The 16,795-nt window shown below is 39.9% G+C and overlaps 1 protein-coding gene across 1 annotated transcript in view; it reads left to right on the top strand.

The window, feature by feature from the left end:
• LOC144785846 (myosin-4-like) overlaps nt 1-16,366 on the top strand; it is a 47,888-nt gene extending 31,522 nt beyond the window's left edge. The window contains exons 25-40 of the mRNA XM_078664691.1: nt 332-422; nt 535-924; nt 1,005-1,131; nt 2,185-2,303; nt 4,020-4,216; nt 4,306-4,489; nt 4,579-4,744; nt 5,057-5,181; nt 5,304-5,612; nt 8,276-8,479; nt 8,574-8,699; nt 11,322-11,492; nt 11,573-11,677; nt 11,899-11,994; nt 15,438-15,572; nt 16,216-16,366. Of these exons, the coding sequence (XP_078520817.1) occupies nt 332-422; nt 535-924; nt 1,005-1,131; nt 2,185-2,303; nt 4,020-4,216; nt 4,306-4,489; nt 4,579-4,744; nt 5,057-5,181; nt 5,304-5,612; nt 8,276-8,479; nt 8,574-8,699; nt 11,322-11,492; nt 11,573-11,677; nt 11,899-11,994; nt 15,438-15,572; nt 16,216-16,236 (2,566 nt within the window). The 3' untranslated portion in view covers nt 16,237-16,366. The remainder of the gene's footprint in view (nt 1-331; nt 423-534; nt 925-1,004; nt 1,132-2,184; nt 2,304-4,019; nt 4,217-4,305; nt 4,490-4,578; nt 4,745-5,056; nt 5,182-5,303; nt 5,613-8,275; nt 8,480-8,573; nt 8,700-11,321; nt 11,493-11,572; nt 11,678-11,898; nt 11,995-15,437; nt 15,573-16,215) is intronic.
• The last annotated feature ends 429 nt before the right edge of the window (nt 16,367-16,795 follow it).

Below are 16,795 nucleotides of genomic sequence, written 5' to 3'. Positions count from 1 at the left end.
TTCCTCTACTGCAAAATGCTTAATTCAAAGATAGACATCACTGTCAAAGGGTAGTAACATTGTGAAGGTTGATATTGACAACGATTTCTGTTTTTCCTCTTCTCTGTCTACAACACTTTTCTTGCATAAAATTATTTTTTAATAGAATTTGTTATTTGTAAAGAAAATCAGGCGCATTTGATTTAAGTATGAATTTGTCTATTGTAACTTTTTATTGTGTGATTCGTATTAAAGTTTTTAAATGGCTAAACTAGCAACTCTGAAGCAGGTCAGCATTACATGCAGACAAGAACCTTACATTTACTAACATGCATTTTTTTGTGAAATTCAGGAAAGACTTTGAATTAAGCCAAGTTCAGAGCAAGATTGAAGATGAACAATCTCTGGCAGCCCAGCTGCAGAAAAAAATCAAAGAACTCCAGGTACTAACTTTAATGTATCAATTATCAGCTTAGTTAGTGAAGTTAGTATAGCAGAAGTGCGAAATGTTATCATTAGAATGTCATTCTCAGAATGTGATATTTCATTCATCAGGCGCGCATTGAAGAGCTGGAGGAGGAAATTGAAGCTGAGCGTGCAGCTCGAGCAAAGGTTGAGAAACAAAGGGCTGATCTCTCCAGGGAACTTGAAGAAATCAGTGAACGACTGGAAGAAGCTGGTGGAGCCACTTCCGCCCAGATTGAAATGAACAAGAAACGTGAAGCAGAGTTCCAGAAACTGAGGCGAGACCTGGAAGAGTCCACTCTACAGCATGAAGCTACTGCTGCTGCCCTTCGTAAGAAGCATGCAGACAGTGTTGCAGAACTTGGAGAACAGATCGACAATCTGCAGCGTGTCAAGCAAAAGCTGGAGAAAGAAAAGAGTGAATACAAAATGGAAATAGATGACCTTGCCAGCAACATGGAGAATGTATCCAAATCCAAGGTATGCCAATGACAAGCAATCTTCTAATCAGTAAATACTGTTCTCTAAAGACTTCTAATTCAATTTCTCCTATTCTAAAGGCAAACCTGGAGAAGGTGAGCCGTGTACTTGAGGATCAGCTCAGCGAGATTAAGGCGAAAAATGATGAGCATCAGCGTCTTATTAATGACCTCAGTACACAGAAGGCACGCTTTCAGACAGAAAACGGTAGGAATTTTTAGTTATACCTTGCGTAGGAGATTCCAGTTTGTTCAAGTACAGCACACACATGTTCATATTTACACCATGATTGTACTTACTAAGAACAATTCAGAGCTGTGCAGAGTCACTCTGTTTAGAGTAAAAACCCTGTCTGTAACCACACGTGACACTAAAGACTAGCCACTGGATCACAGTCAAGTAAAGCATTGTCTTGCTAGCATTCAACAAGGGACATCTGCCTGACTTTTGTAACAGGTTCCATATATAAACCAAAATGTGACACTCTACTATCAATCAACATTAGCCCCATCAGAAAATGGCCACTAGTGCATGTACACTCTATAGGTGCAGTTTTGGAATTAATACTGAAATTAATCTAAAACCCTGAAGGGTCCCAATAGGTTATTAATATTCTATGCACAAGGCATGCAAGGTTGAAACCCCCCAAGTACCTCACAATGCCAGGAGTTGATTTGGTCCGCAGAATGCACAGTGTAAATACCTTAATTAATTAATCAACACATCGGTAGCATGCACCTACTACAGGTTTACACATGAGTATTTCATTCATATTAATGGATATGGTACCAGAATATCAAGGCATAACTATTGTCTTAGAAAAATAGTGCATTCTACATATTATCTGCAAAAATAGCACCACACTGGAGGTAATAATAGTAACTCAACACTCAACAGAGCAATACTTTTAAAAATGTTTTTTATAAACCAGACAATATTTTCGATTATAGTAGTCTGACCTACAAGCTATTATTGTTCTATTTCAAGAATGAGAGAATGTAATGGGCTAAGGGGTGAAATTCAGGTATGTGTAACAGTACTGAAGCTAATTTGGCAAAAGTTTATTTTCTGTCACACCACAGAGTTCCTATCTAAAGGTCTCTCAAACATATTAAACACAGCATTCCAGAGGCCATTTTATTTCTAAGGATATACATTAATTTACAGTTTATACTCTGAAGTGATTAAAAAAGATAAAGAATTGCACACAAATCAGTCAAATATTCAAATACTTACATGGTTAGCTCTTTTTGATAAAAGGTGAACTCTCTCGCCAAGTGGAAGAAAAAGAATCTTTGGTCTCTCAGCTCACAAGAGGCAAGCAAGCCTTTACTCAGCAGACAGAAGAACTGAAGAGGCAGCTGGAAGAAGAGACAAAGGTATCTTTCTTTCTGACTTTATTATTAACTGTGTTCCATGGAAATATTCCTGCTATAGTTAACATCTTACATATCACAAACACATTCACTTAGGCACAATTGGGCATAACTGTCAAAAACAGCACAATACATCCTTACAAATCTTCCCTTCTGGCAGAGTGCTTAATAGGAAACCTAAAAACAGAGAGCAGCAGACACTCTTAGATTCATCTTAAACCTACACCCTTTGGAGCATTCCAGAAGTGTAAAAGTAAATATTTGATCTTGAACTGCTGTCTATAGGTCTGAGATAGGATATACGTACAAGATGCTAATGTTTAAAAACGGTGCATCACTCTCCCTTCATCCTCAAACCTGAGTTCCAGATTAGAGTTGGTTCATCAATTTCCAAGCTTCCAGGATGACTGTTATTCAAAACAGCTGGAAACATATGCAGCACACAATTGTAATTGGTCATTTTCACAATAACAATCCATGAAGAATATTTAATGTTCGAATAGTGAAATCCCTTTACTTCAGATGTGCCAGAAGGGCAGCCCAAATTGAACGCTAGGGATAGACAACTACTACTTGTGGAGTAGGTTTGCGTTTGGGTCTGTTGTCTTGTCACAATGTTACCCAGTAAGTCTTAGAGGATGCCATAGATTACAGATCACATGTGTACAACAGAATCGATGCTTAAGTCCAGGATCACAACAGAGCTAAGCGTGGTATTGAGGCTCATTTGCAGTTCAGTGTGGGTAAGCTTTCTGATATCCTGGTACATGGAAACAGGATAGGGACCATTGCTACACAAACAAGGGTTCCCTAGGAATTTTCTTGAAACACCCCACTGTGGATTACTATTAGATATTCTGCACAATCACAAGTGTAGGAGGCCCGGCGTAAATCAGCAGATCTCCTGCACTGCAAAACATGTAGTTTCCCCACCTCATTTAGAGGTTTGAGAAGCTCCAGGCTTACACCGGCAGAGCCCCAGCAGTTTCGATTAGCATGAACCTCTGACTTGGCAGCACATCTAAACCCGGACCGCCAGGTCATAGTGACAGTTACCCTGCCCAATTTAGGGTGGGGCAATTATCTTTAGACTTCCCTGTCTACGACAGCCGTGCATGACAGGGCCGTTAAATCAAATAATGACCCCAACGCACTTTGTTTTGGCAAAGTTTAGTGGCTTCAGTAGAGCTGCAACTCTAGTGGCTTCACTGAATAACAGAGATCAGTGCCTCTCCGAAAGGGATCTTTAAATCATGCGAGAGGTCCTCCTCTAGTGGAGCGTAAACTACAGCTTGTGCTGTACTAATGGGACAAATGCCCCTGACAACCATTAAAAAATGATGTCTAGGGAACATATCTTTGCTTACTATCTTACTTATCCAGACTCCTTATCACAAAATAAAGGGTAGCACTTGTGTTGATGATAACTTAAAGAACCTCAAGATGACTTGATTTCTAAATGGAACCGGCATAATATACCTACTAAGAAGAAATTACATCTGGACACATTGCTTCCCCAGTCTGGCTTTGCAGGATAGATCTGGGGTTTGTGTGTGCAAACCCTGTGGTTTGCAAAGGCAGATTTGCAGGCAAGAACCATCCTCAGAGCATTTATGTTACCTTCTTGAAACCACTAGATTAAATTGGGAGGCTTTTTGACAGTGTTGACTGAACCGGGGTATGTGTGAATGTGTGTTTACCTTTTTTATCTGATTAAAGGCAAAGAACGCCCTGGCACACGCCTTGCAATCTGCTCGACATGACTGTGATCTGCTCCGTGAACAATATGAGGAGGAACAGGAAGCCAAGGCTGAGCTCCAGCGCGCTCTGTCCAAAGCCAATGGGGAAGTCGCCCAATGGAGGACCAAGTATGAAACTGATGCCATTCAGCGCACAGAAGAACTGGAAGAGGCCAAGTATGTTCAATTCAGTAAGAAGGTGCAAGAATGTGATTGGCTGTTTTTTTTATGTACTACAGTATTCTTGTTTTCTTCCAAAACTGCAGAAAGAAGCTTGCTCAGAGACTACAGGATGCAGAGGAGCAGGTTGAGGCTGTGAACTCCAAGTGCGCCTCTCTAGAAAAGACCAAGCAGAGACTACAGGCTGAAGTAGAGGACTTCATGGTTGATGTTGAGAGAGCCAACAGTGCTGCTGCAGCTCTCGACAAGAAACAGAGGAACTTTGATAAGGTAACTTCTGACACAAACCTTCAGAGAAAGCCTTAAAGGTCCCTTGCCAATCAGATTTGTAATATACACTATAAAACATATTTTACCAGGTCCTAGCAGACTGGAAACAGAAGTATGAGGAAGGTCAGGCTGAATTAGAAGCAGCGCTAAAGGATACCCGGTCCTTGAGCACTGAGGTGTTTAAAATGAAGAATGCCTATGAAGAGTCTCTGGATCACCTTGAAACCCTGAAACGTGAAAACAAGAACCTGCAACGTAAGATTCTCCATTCTGTATAATGGCAGCTTAAATTATACTAATTCTGATGATGATAAAGATAAGACATTGCCATGAAGTCGTACTGAAAATAAGGAGCTGTTAATGAGGCCCATTATGTCAATGAATGTTTCTATGTCTCTTAGGCATGAATACAGAAACCATGAACCTTTCCAGCCAGTAATGTTTTCTCATATTGTACATACAATGCTGTCATTTATAGGTTGCATAAAAATCTTTCTCGCCAATGAAGCACAATGCATACATTAAAGAATCAGCACTCTATGCTATTTAAATATATTTCTCTTGTAGAGGAGATCTCAGATCTTACTGAACAAATTGGGGAAACCGGAAAGTGCATCCATGAATTGGAAAAATCCAAGAAGCAAGTTGAACAAGAAAAGAGTGAATTCCAGGCTGCCCTAGAAGAAGCGGAAGTGAGTGAAGGCTATCATTTTGGCATTAACCAAACAACTCTAGTGACCTATTGTTCAATACAAATATCACATTTTTAATGTTCTTTACTTCACTCATTTTCTTTATTTTCATGTTCTAAAAGGGATCATTGGAACACGAAGAGGCCAAGATCCTGCGAATTCAGCTTGAGCTGAACCAGATCAAGGGTGAGGTCGACAGGAAGGTGGCAGAGAAAGATGAGGAGATTGAACAGCTGAAGAGGAACAACCAGAGAGCTGTAGATTCTCTGCAGGGTACACTGGACTCTGAGATCAGAAGCAGGAATGATGCTCTGAGGCTGAAGAAGAAAATGGAAGGAGATCTGAATGAAATAGAGATTCAGCTCAGCCATGCCAACCGCCAAGCCGCTGAATCGCAGAAGCAGCTCAGGAATGTACAGGGGCAACTCAAGGTGAACTATCTCACATTGTATTTCTGCATCTTTAGCTCTTCATTATTGTACTATACACATTTTCAGCAAAATACATATATTACTAATCAGGCTTTCAACTACAGATTGGTTTTCAATATTAATCACATTATATTTTATTAAAGGGGGAGCTCGACTTGCCAAGTATTTTTGTGAATAGATGTGGTTTACTCCTTACATATGTCACTTACTCCCTACTTTCTGTTAAGTTAAACATGCTGATAAAAAATGGTTGTGTGAGCCGGGCCATATGTTTCTACTATCGTTTTACTCCTGCTGTTATTTAATTTACTATTTAATGTGAACTCTGTGCGCATGTTTGCTGCAGTCAGCCATGAATTGTACATCAAAGATAAGGAATACATACCATGCAGGCAGAGGCATGAATACAGCCCGAGAATGTTCGTTACGCAAGAACTTGCTACTGCATCACTTGGAAGTGTACATTTGTAACATGCACGGGATAATAATACTCCCAGACTATAATAATAAGATATTGCTACTCAGTCAAAAGTTATTTCACTATATAAAGTTGCACGACCTCTGGGCAAATTAAATTGAAGTCCAAGATGTCTTGCAACATTCTTTGTAGGTATTTTAAAGTATATTATATTTCTTATAAGAAAGAGTGAACCTCGGACAAGCAACAAGACACTTCATAAATTCATTCACTCATTCAAAATGTATTGCTATCATTGATACAAGAATATTTTGCAACTAGGCAGATAGAAGGAATATTGAAATCCATTCTGTAGAAATTATATTAACAAACACACAGCCCCCAATTTGTGACAAATGTTTAAAGAACTTGATGGTTTCACGCATGCTTCTTACAAAGAAGGCTAGCTTTTTTAATTAACATTTATAGTCACTGGTTGATAAATTTATTCTCTTCTGCACTGACTTCCAACAATACACTTTAATCAACTAAGGATCATACATGTTTTGGTATCTGCTAATGGGTGTGGACTTAAAGACATACTTTTTTCAGTAAGGAGTATTAAAAAGAAGGCTTTCAGTAGACGTTTCTGGGTGATGGTCTAGCAAAAGGTATTGTGAAGTTAAAACTTAACTGTTATAAATTAATTCGAAAATGATATGCCATTTATTTTACTAGTTGTGGTCAGTGATGTCAGAACTGGAGTAATTGGAAAATTATCTACATTTTATGTAGATCGTTCTATAGGTTATGAGGCCCTTGTTCTCCTGGACCTGTCGGCCGCGTTCGACACGGTCGACCATAACATCTTGCTTCACCGTGTCGAGCAGGCCAGCATCCAGGACCCCGCCCTCAGTTGGATTCGATCTTTCCTGTCTGGTAGAACTCAAGCCGTCCGGCTGGGCCCCTGCACAGCACCCAAGACCCCCACTTGTGGAGTTCCCCAGGGCTCCTCCTTGTCACCCCTCCTGTTCAATCTTTACCTCCGGCCTTTACTCCACTCACTCCGCAACTGGGACATCACAGTTTATAACTACGCCGATGATCTGCAGATCATCTTCCCACTTAACTCCCCTAACGCGATAGACAACTTCCACGCCGTTATGCTTCACATCCAAGACTGGATGAATTTCAACCAATTGAAGTTGAACCCCGGAAAAACCGAGCTTCTTCTCCCGGGCTCCAGACCCTCTTTTTGGGGAACCCAGTCCTGGCCCACTGAACTGGGTCTTCCTCCGACCCCCTCGATCTCTGTAAAGAGCCTCGGCGTGACCATCGACGCCGAACTTTCCCTTCGACCCCATGTCGGCTCCGTGATCTCATCCTGCTCCTTCCAACTCTGAAAGATTCGGAAGGTTAGCCACCTGCTTCCCCCACCCGCGCTGATCCAAGTAGTCATATCTCTGGTGCTCTCCCGCTTGGAATTTTCCAACGGTATCTATCACGGACTTCCAAAAACACTTCTCCACCGCCTTCAGGTAATCCAAAACCAGGCAGCCCGCATCATCTTTAAATCCCCAAGATGGCAATCGGCCAAACCCATGATGCACAAATTGCACTAGTTGCCTATTGACCAGAGGGTGGCCTTCAAGTTGGGCTGCCTCACGTTCAAGGCTCTCCACTGCACCAGCCCCTCCTTCCTTACCTCTCTTATCACCCCCTATCGCCCAAATCGCAATCTACGCTCTGCCCATCTTCAGTCGCTGGTCATACCCAAAACCAAGACCAACAAATTCGGTGGTCGAAGGTTTGCCCTTTTGGCCCCGAAGCTTTGGAATTCCCTCCCTCTTACCATCAAATCAAGCAGCTCCCTTCTCCACTTTAGGAAACTGCTCAAAACTTTCCTCTTCCCCCCACCCTGGTAACACTGCATAACCTCCAGCCTGTGTATCACTTCTGTCCTATAGCGCCAGGAAACCCATGGTGTCAGTGCGCTTTACAAATCTCATTTAATAATAATAATAATAATGAGATCTTTCATGCCACAGAGATGAATCCAGTATTTCCCACACTACTGAAGTTACATTTTGGATGTGTTTCAGTGTAAAATCCGTTCTAGTACCACGCAGTTACTCACTTCATATTGCCAATATATTCATTGCTATCTTTGCTTTGAGTTCCTTATACTTCCAAATATTATTTTCCATATCAATCTTTCACTCAAGAATACGTGTCATTTATTTGAAGTGTGTTTATTTTCTGGTAGGATGCCCAACTTCATCTTGATGATGCTGTTAGAGGACAAGAGGACCTAAAGGAACAGGTGGCTGTCATTGAACGCAGAAACAACCTGCAGCAGGCGGAAATTGAAGAGATGAGGGCTGCTTTGGAACAGACAGAACGATCTCGCAAAGTCGCTGAACAAGAACTTCTTGATGCAAGTGAACGTTTGCAGCTCCTCCATTCTCAGGTACAACCTATTTTTTACATTAGCTACATGATATAGCAACATAAGGTGTTGCGTGTAACAGTAACAGTAAATTAATTGCGGAATTTATTTTTAGAACACAAGTCTCATCAACAGCAAGAAAAAGCTTGAGAGTGACAGCTCTCAGCTTCAAAGTGAAGTAGAGGAAGCCATCCAGGAAGCCAGGAATGCTGAGGAAAAAGCCAAGAAGGCCATAACTGATGTAGGTTTCTTCTTAACGTTCTTGATAAATAAAGCTTTGAGTATGTTTTATTAGTGGTTTCAAAGATCCTAATAACAATAGAGTTCTGATTACGAGCGTAGGTAGCATTTATCGTATATGATAAATAACGATACCGCAGGGCATATTATTTATTGATTTTAATAAATACCACCTATTACGAGTTGGTGGGGAATAATGTGGATTCTGGTGTTTAACACACCATAATGTGCATGATACAGCGAATTCCACATGTTTTTCCCAATTAAATTACAGCAGGCTTGACCTGCTGAAAATTAATGAAGGTTGAGGTATTAAATGTATTTAATAATTATTTGATGTGTTTAGTAAATACCAACTCTCGATTCCAACCCCTGCCTAAACATGGGTTTATGTACGGGTCGGAATACACCGATCCACTCCTAATCAGGGCATAGATGTCTATATTTTGGTGAGTTACAACACAAATACTAGCATTATTGTGACAGTACAATCAAGCTTTATTACCACAGCATCTTTATTATATTTCACAACCCAATGTAGCTGGCATGATTCGTCACTCACCAAAGGGAATCAAAACCCTTATACTTGATTTTAGTTGGAATGATAAACTTGAAAGCACACCAGACTATGGACTTCATTGGGAAACAATTGGTAGGAGGGAATATGGGTGAAAATGTCAGATTAAAGGTCTGATTCTCCTGTAACAAGTCTACTCTATTTAATATTAGGCGCATGGTAGAGGCCTCATTAGTAGAATTTCCTCGGCTCTGCCATCTTCTCTGCTAATATGCAGCAAAACCACTGCCAGAAATGGTTTTGGGTAAACCTTTTGAACTAAACTTGGTGCTCCACCAAAATATTTGTGGAACTTGTCTCTGTGAAGGACCAATATTGAGAGAGGTAGAACCTGCCATGCTATAATCCCTCGCCTCTCCTCAAAGACTGTTATCAAAAATTGTAAGTGGGTACTGACAACAGATGCACCACACTGAGGGTCTAAATGACAAAGGAGATGGCACATATTCCAATAGAGATTGCACGTAAACTGCGTCGTTCCCTGGAGGATATAGCCACTTGAAAATTCTCTTTCAATCTGGTAAAGAACTAAATGTGATAGGTTTTTCTCCATTTCCTTGAGGGATGTAGAAACGTTGCCTTAATAGTGGATGGAATGTCAGCCTTCTAAATTACATATCAAGCCCTATATGTCCATTCTGAAAGACCACCTTCCCCAATCTTAACACCATTATATAAGGCCACAGCTTGTAACAAAGTGGTGGTTTGTGAGTAATTTCTCTTGAGTGTTTGAAGTTATAGATCATTAATATTCAATATTTTCTGGTCACTAACTCATGTTTGCAGGTAATGCGGGTGAATGTCGCTTGCAGTTAACATCACTTTATTATGAGATATTTATATTACTGATGGAACCAAATATCACTTCCAATACTATTGCCTTTTTTGAGTGACACAATAGATTGTTTTCAGGCCTTTCCTTGTGTTCAGGAAAATACAGGACATTCACTCTGTCATCCGGTTTCACTCTTTACTGATATTCTGCAACAACAAAAAACTACCCAGACCACTGATTCCAGAAAGAAAGATGAGATCGTCCCCTCCTATTGGCAGTCTGTACATTTCACAAAAGCATTTATATTGATTGATGTTCTATCCGACTAGGGTCAATAGGGAGCTTTGTCACATGAAAACCCTGGAGGTTAGTCTATGCTCAACCATCTGAACCAACTTTCATGTGCAATTTCACACTTACAAATATGTTAACCAATGTTTAAAAACCTATTTTAACAAATGTTGTATACTTATGGCCCAAAAAGTATATTGGAAATTTTCGTATCCTGCCTAATGTAGGAGTAATGCCACTTTTTCTGATGTCTTGTGTGTCGAGTCACCCAACTTGTTTTGCTTCAGTGTACAAAGCTCCACAGCAATAATGAAGTAGAGGGTGTCCCTCATTCGTCTGATATCCAGAATCTCAGAGACCATTTCTTATCATTCCCCTTTTTCAGACTTTAACATCTACCAAAAGTTATTTTTTATAAATCTGCTGTTTTCTAGTTTACAAGCGAGATCATCAGGAAAGGAAACTTATAGGATTAATACTATTGCTGAAAAAGGCCTTTCTTTATCCAACTTTCTAAATTCAGTCCAGCTTTCCGCCTGCCATTTCTTTTTGTCTTCTTAGCATTCTGCTACAGCTGAGCAACAGCTTGAAGCAGATTCCTGTAATATCATGGACCCATTATAGGTGTGTTTGGATCCAGGCAGGAATATGAAAGTAATGGTGGTGTAGGTAGTAGATGAATGGCTCAAGTAGGCAAGTAATTATGGAGATTTGTAGTAGTGGTGCAGCTGACTGCCTCTTGTGACACCATTGAGAAAATCTATACCAAGATCTTTTGGAGTGAAAGAACACACCTACAATTCAATCAGGAAAGCTCTCAAGACCTGGTTTTATCTTCAGTAATTTGATAAATACATAATCCTGCCACATTAGTTTGGGTGTTAATGGACTAAAAAGTGTTTTAACTAAAAAACAAAAACGTGCTTGAAAGAAAAACATGTTCACTTCAATACTAAGCACAACCTTATGCTTCTATGTAGGCTGCTTTGATGGCAGAGGAGCTCAAGAAGGAGCAGGACACAAGCTCCCATCTTGAGAGGATGAAGAAGAACCTGGAGCAGACCGTGAAGGACCTGCAGCATCGCCTGGATGAGGCCGAGCAGCTCGCGATGAAGGGTGGAAAGAAGCAGCTCCAGAAACTGGAGAGCAGAGTGAGTTGCACAGCAGAGATTACAAATTGAATGTGGAGATCAGTGACAGAAGACTATAATCATATTAAATCCCTTATCAGGTCCATGAACTGGAGAACGAGCTGGAAGCTGAACAGAAACGTGGAGTGGAAGCCATCAAAGGTGTCCGCAAGTACGAGAGGAGGGTAAAGGAACTGACATACCAGGTATGTATAATTAATCACGATGGAGTTTAACCTTATTCATGAATAAATAGAACTCCGAAGAATGTATTTCTCTTTTATCATAACAGAATCAATATTTTTTAGAAGTATTTTATTCTGAAAAATAAAATGACTTACAAATATAAAGCATTTTCCATTTTACCAAAGCAGACGATGATAAGAATGGATCCTACTAATAAATCCAACACATTTTGTGATTATAGTCTGAGGAAGATAAGAAGAATGTCCTGAGACTGCAGGACCTGGCAGACAAGCTGCAGTTAAAGGTTAAAGCCTACAAGAGACAGGCTGAGGAAACGGTAAGTTTAACAGTATTTGTCTCTTACTCTTTTATACAGATATTTTCCAATCATACATTACAATTCTTTGGAGAATGGTGCCATAGCCAGAAATGTACTCGGCTTTTATTATTCTACACATCACTCACTATGCTGACAATCTAATGCACCTGACAAGCCATGAACAAGAGATACAAGTGTCACCGGTTTCCAATGACAACATGTTAGAATTGAAAGATTTCCCCCACTGCTCCCTGGATATTGGTGCAGTCTCTTGAATGATATGACAAACCAGAAGTTGGAAGGGCCACTAACGGACACACTGGTGAACTCTTGGATGCTTTGTTGGTAGCCTGAGAGAATGCCAACGTTTTAGATATGATTATGGCAGACTTGTGGCTAAAAATCACTTTACAGTCAAGGACGTCAACCCACCGAAATGCCAGGGTTAGCGGAAGTGGCATCCCACGCTCTTTCACCTCCACTTTCAGTCACACACACATGCACACAAACTCACACATATACACTCTCTCACATATAAACACATCTTACCCTCAAGCACGCACACAAAATACATTTAAAAGCATTTTTTACTTACCTCAGCTGCCATGGAAGAGGATATTCCAGCTTATTGTTCCCCATTTTTAATACACTATTAGTCAATAATTCATATTTATTTAATTCACCATTAGACTAATAAATAATTGACAGAAAATAAAGAGAGTGGAGCCCCAGCTGGCCAAGGGTTCCTGGCACTGAATTTGCCTCCTCTGATCCCCGGGGTGCAAAGGCAGCCCTAGGGGTAGCAGAGGGCAAGCCAGGGGTCGCAGCTGTGACCCCTGGTGACCTCTAAACGACGTCTATGCTTACAGCTGGTACATCTCTAGGTTTTCCTCATTGAAATTGGAGCTGTTGCCATCTGTCTAAACTGTTTGAATCACAAATCGTCACCCAGGATCATGTTTATGAATTCATAAGTGAATCAAATAAAGCTGAGACACAGAATTTAACAGCAGAAAATTAAGCGATAATCTTGGTAACTAAATTGCATACACTTAACTCAATTAAGGCTCTCATTATGAGCTGACAGGAAATTTACGACATGTTTGGTAGCTCCTGTCACCGCACATACTGGGATTATGAGCTGTACATTTCTTATAAGGGGTGTGATAAAATATGCATGCTCTGTTCAATTTTGGCAGGCTAAACCTTACAGAATTTGAAAGGGCAAAAGCCCCCTTGTTAATCTGGAACCTGCAGAGATTACTGAGGTAACCAAAAAAATCTGCACGTGATGCTCTATTTCAGGGGGAAGCTAGTAACTCGTGCTACTCATTGCACCTGATAAAAAATACGCCCTGTAGTGTTGGTATTTAGCGGGTACGATAAATATCACACTTAACACGAGCCACTTGGAATAAGGGCCTTATGGCAGACAGAGTATTGGCCATTGGGTTAGAAGAGGACATTACCTTCTCCATCTTGATGGTACTCTGCGTGCCAAAGCAGGTCCATCGGTCATCTCTGTACATGTAGAGAACTGCCATCAAAGCGGTTCCTTTCCATGTAGTAAAATTTGGCAGGGGGCCACCATTGACCTTGAGAGTTGTCCACCAAATCTTTTTTAGTTTTCAAAAACGTACTCCCAAAGTGAGAGTTTCTTTTTAAAAATCAAAACATTAATGACCCCACACCCTGGGTGTTTTCTCTCAGAGTGAGAGGGTTATTGTAGCCTTTTCCTGTCCCATCACCGTCAGGCTTTTTCCTGGGGTGACAGACAGGAAGAAAAGATATGACACCGTCCACCCTAAATAGGTGAGGCAGTGTAACATCCTTCCTCTTTTACCGCAGTTGAATTACAGCGGGCCCTCGATACAGTTCTTTTATGGCCAACCTGGACCTAAGCATTAACATTAAAAAAAACTTTGTTATGTCCTCGGGATCCAGTAAAAAAAGAACAAAGGATATCTTTCTGGAAAATGAAAAACTTGACAGTACTGAAAAATACCCATACCTAGGGATTACCATTGATCAGAAATTACTTGGAAACCGGCTATAGAGTCATGAAACTCCTCTTTATGAGAGCCACCACTGCTCTGGTAAACTTTTCACGAAATTTGGGAAGAAGGCCCCCCGTCGAACTCATAGAGATTTACAAGGCCAAATGTTTAACTGTAGTGACATACGGGACAGGTGTGTGGGGCTATGAAAATATAAATGTCCTACAAATGGTCGAAAACAGTTTCCTGAGGTATCTCCTTGCAGTTCCTCGGGGTACTGCGACCTTTTCGTGCCACGTGGAACTGGGTCTCTCTTATCTGGCTGATATTGTTAAAATACAACCGCTCCTTCTGTGGCACGGTATATGGACATCAGACAAAACCACTTTTTCCCAAGGGTTTATTCTGGATTGTATTTCCTTGGAAAATGCTCACAAGATCGGGTGGTTACGTTAGATCAAAAGCTTTTTGTACAACCTAGGCTTGGGAAAATATTTCCATTCACCCACTTCAATCCTAGAAATATCCAGAAAAGCATTTCGAGCGCAGTGCCTAATGCACTTAGACGAACTGCGACTGACCAAAGTGGCCAGCAAACTATCTACTAGACACATTCTGGCTATACAAACCACTTTTTCTATCCAACCCTACTTAACTTTACCACTAGTTATGAGAGATTTCTGTTGATTCGGTATAGGTAAAATTCTTTCCACCGATTGGTTACCTACCCAAAAAGAAACAATTGGGCAACAGTTTTACCACCATGTCCATGTGATGATCTCTCCACCCAGGCCACTATCCACACAATTTTATTCTGTAAGTTCTATAGTGAACCTAGAAAGACCTGGCTTATCCCGGTATTAAAATTCATGGGAATTAGAAAATGCCGTCCCGCACTGCTCCCTTTACAGTTCTTAGAGGAGTAATGGTTAATGAAGATCATAATCAAATTTTTAAAGTTTATTGTTCGGCATAGACCAAATTTAGAATAGGTCATTACTCTTTTGCCTTGGATTTACAGTATCTCCATGTAACCGTAAAACAATGTCCTTTTTAAAACTAGTCTTTTCTGTATATCATGAGATTTTAATACTTTTTAATTCAATTTTATTATATAATGGTTTTTAAATTAATGGAACTTTTATAATCTTGAGATGTAAAAAGAAAAATGTTATAATTGTACTTTTATGGTTTTGCATACGATGAAAACCGAATAAAGTTAATTTTGATTTGATTTGAGTCCTAATCGAATGTTGAAACCATAGCATATGTACAAAAGTTCTTTCTTCCCCCAAACCAAACGCAGAAGTGTGAAGGATTAGGCATGTGCCAATGTCCCTTATCTCCATTGTAACACATTTAAACATGTGGCTGTTGTGTGGATCCATTAAAAATTTAACTTTCTAATTTCTATGAAATATTCCATACTATATGCAAGTAAATTGTTGATTTTTTTTCAATTAGGAGGAACAAGCCAATGCTCATCTAAGCAGATTCCGAAAGGTGCAGCACGAGCTTGAAGAAGCTGAGGAAAGGGCTGACATTGCAGAATCCCAAGTCAATAAACTCAGGACAAAGAGTCGTGATGCTGGGAGCAAGGTAATATATATGAAGCATAAGGCATGTTGTTCTGATCTCAATTCTGTCTTCATTGCAAGGGTTATTCTATCAGTTTTACCTAAACTTAAATGTTGCCAAGACTAAGCTTGATCAAATCCTAACTGCAATGCTCCAGAATTAGCAACACTTTTCCTGACATCAAATGTAACACCGAAAGCCTTCAGTAACAAAGGGGTGGAGGTTCATAAAAGGGTTATACAAGGAGTAGTAAAATCCTGATTATTCCATAAAGGTATGGGAAAGGGTTATACCATCAACAGTCAAATCCGAATATAGCAAAAAAAAAAGCAAACCTTAATTAATATATAGGAACCCATGTGCCCAAAGTGTCGGTGTTCCTTGCTATACATGTGAGGATGTAGGTGCATTAGCGACTGAGAACATGATGATATCTATCTTTGATCATTTCTGATAAAAACATTTGAATCATGAAAGAGCATCAAACTGAATAAAGTGGGTTTTATTAATTAAAATGAAGATAAATCTGTACCACCATATTGTTTGAAGCATCAAAATGTATTCCTGCTTGATGTAATATAATCACATATCCTGCAGATTGTAATACTCTTTCTATGTGACTTTCACATAACTCTTTAAATAAACTTAATTTATTTTCCCCTAGAAAACAGAGAGTGAAGAGTGATCATGCTGCCCTCAACAAGCAAAGAAACTGAAATTTGCAAAATGTAAATTCCTCTGTTCTTTGAATGTTTCTATGTATTTTTTGTTTCTTTATGTCTACCTCTGTCACAATAAAAAACATTACGAAGCTGTCTGGCTGATTTATCTCTGCATCACCATTTTCCACTTTATCATCTCATGAGTACTTCTTTTGAGAGTTTTTTGATCATTTAGCAGCAATTAAATTTGGTCAACAAACACCTCTGTCGTTCCCAAGGAAATACACAAAGGATCTAAAGAATACACAGATAAAGGATATACATCCAAATTTAAGAAAGTGAGTGTGAGTGTGTGTGTGTGTGTGTCTGAGTGATATTTGTATTACATCTGAAGGCATTTGTTATGGAACTTTGAATGTCCAAGAACTATCCAATGAATAAAGCAGGCCATTGTTAGTCCTCAGTAGCCAACTGGGCCAAAGGGTAAGTTGCATGTGTCATCTTGGCTCAACGATTAGATGTCTATCTCTAAGTATCCAGTGTTTGTGTTTAATTACAATAGATATTTATGTTTACTACATT

Source organism: Lissotriton helveticus, chromosome 10 (genome assembly GCF_964261635.1).
Source record: "Lissotriton helveticus chromosome 10, aLisHel1.1, whole genome shotgun sequence".
Taxonomy (NCBI): domain Eukaryota; kingdom Metazoa; phylum Chordata; class Amphibia; order Caudata; family Salamandridae; genus Lissotriton; species Lissotriton helveticus.
The sequence above is the reverse complement of the archived record's forward strand: the minus strand, read 5'-3'. Positions and strand labels throughout refer to the sequence as shown.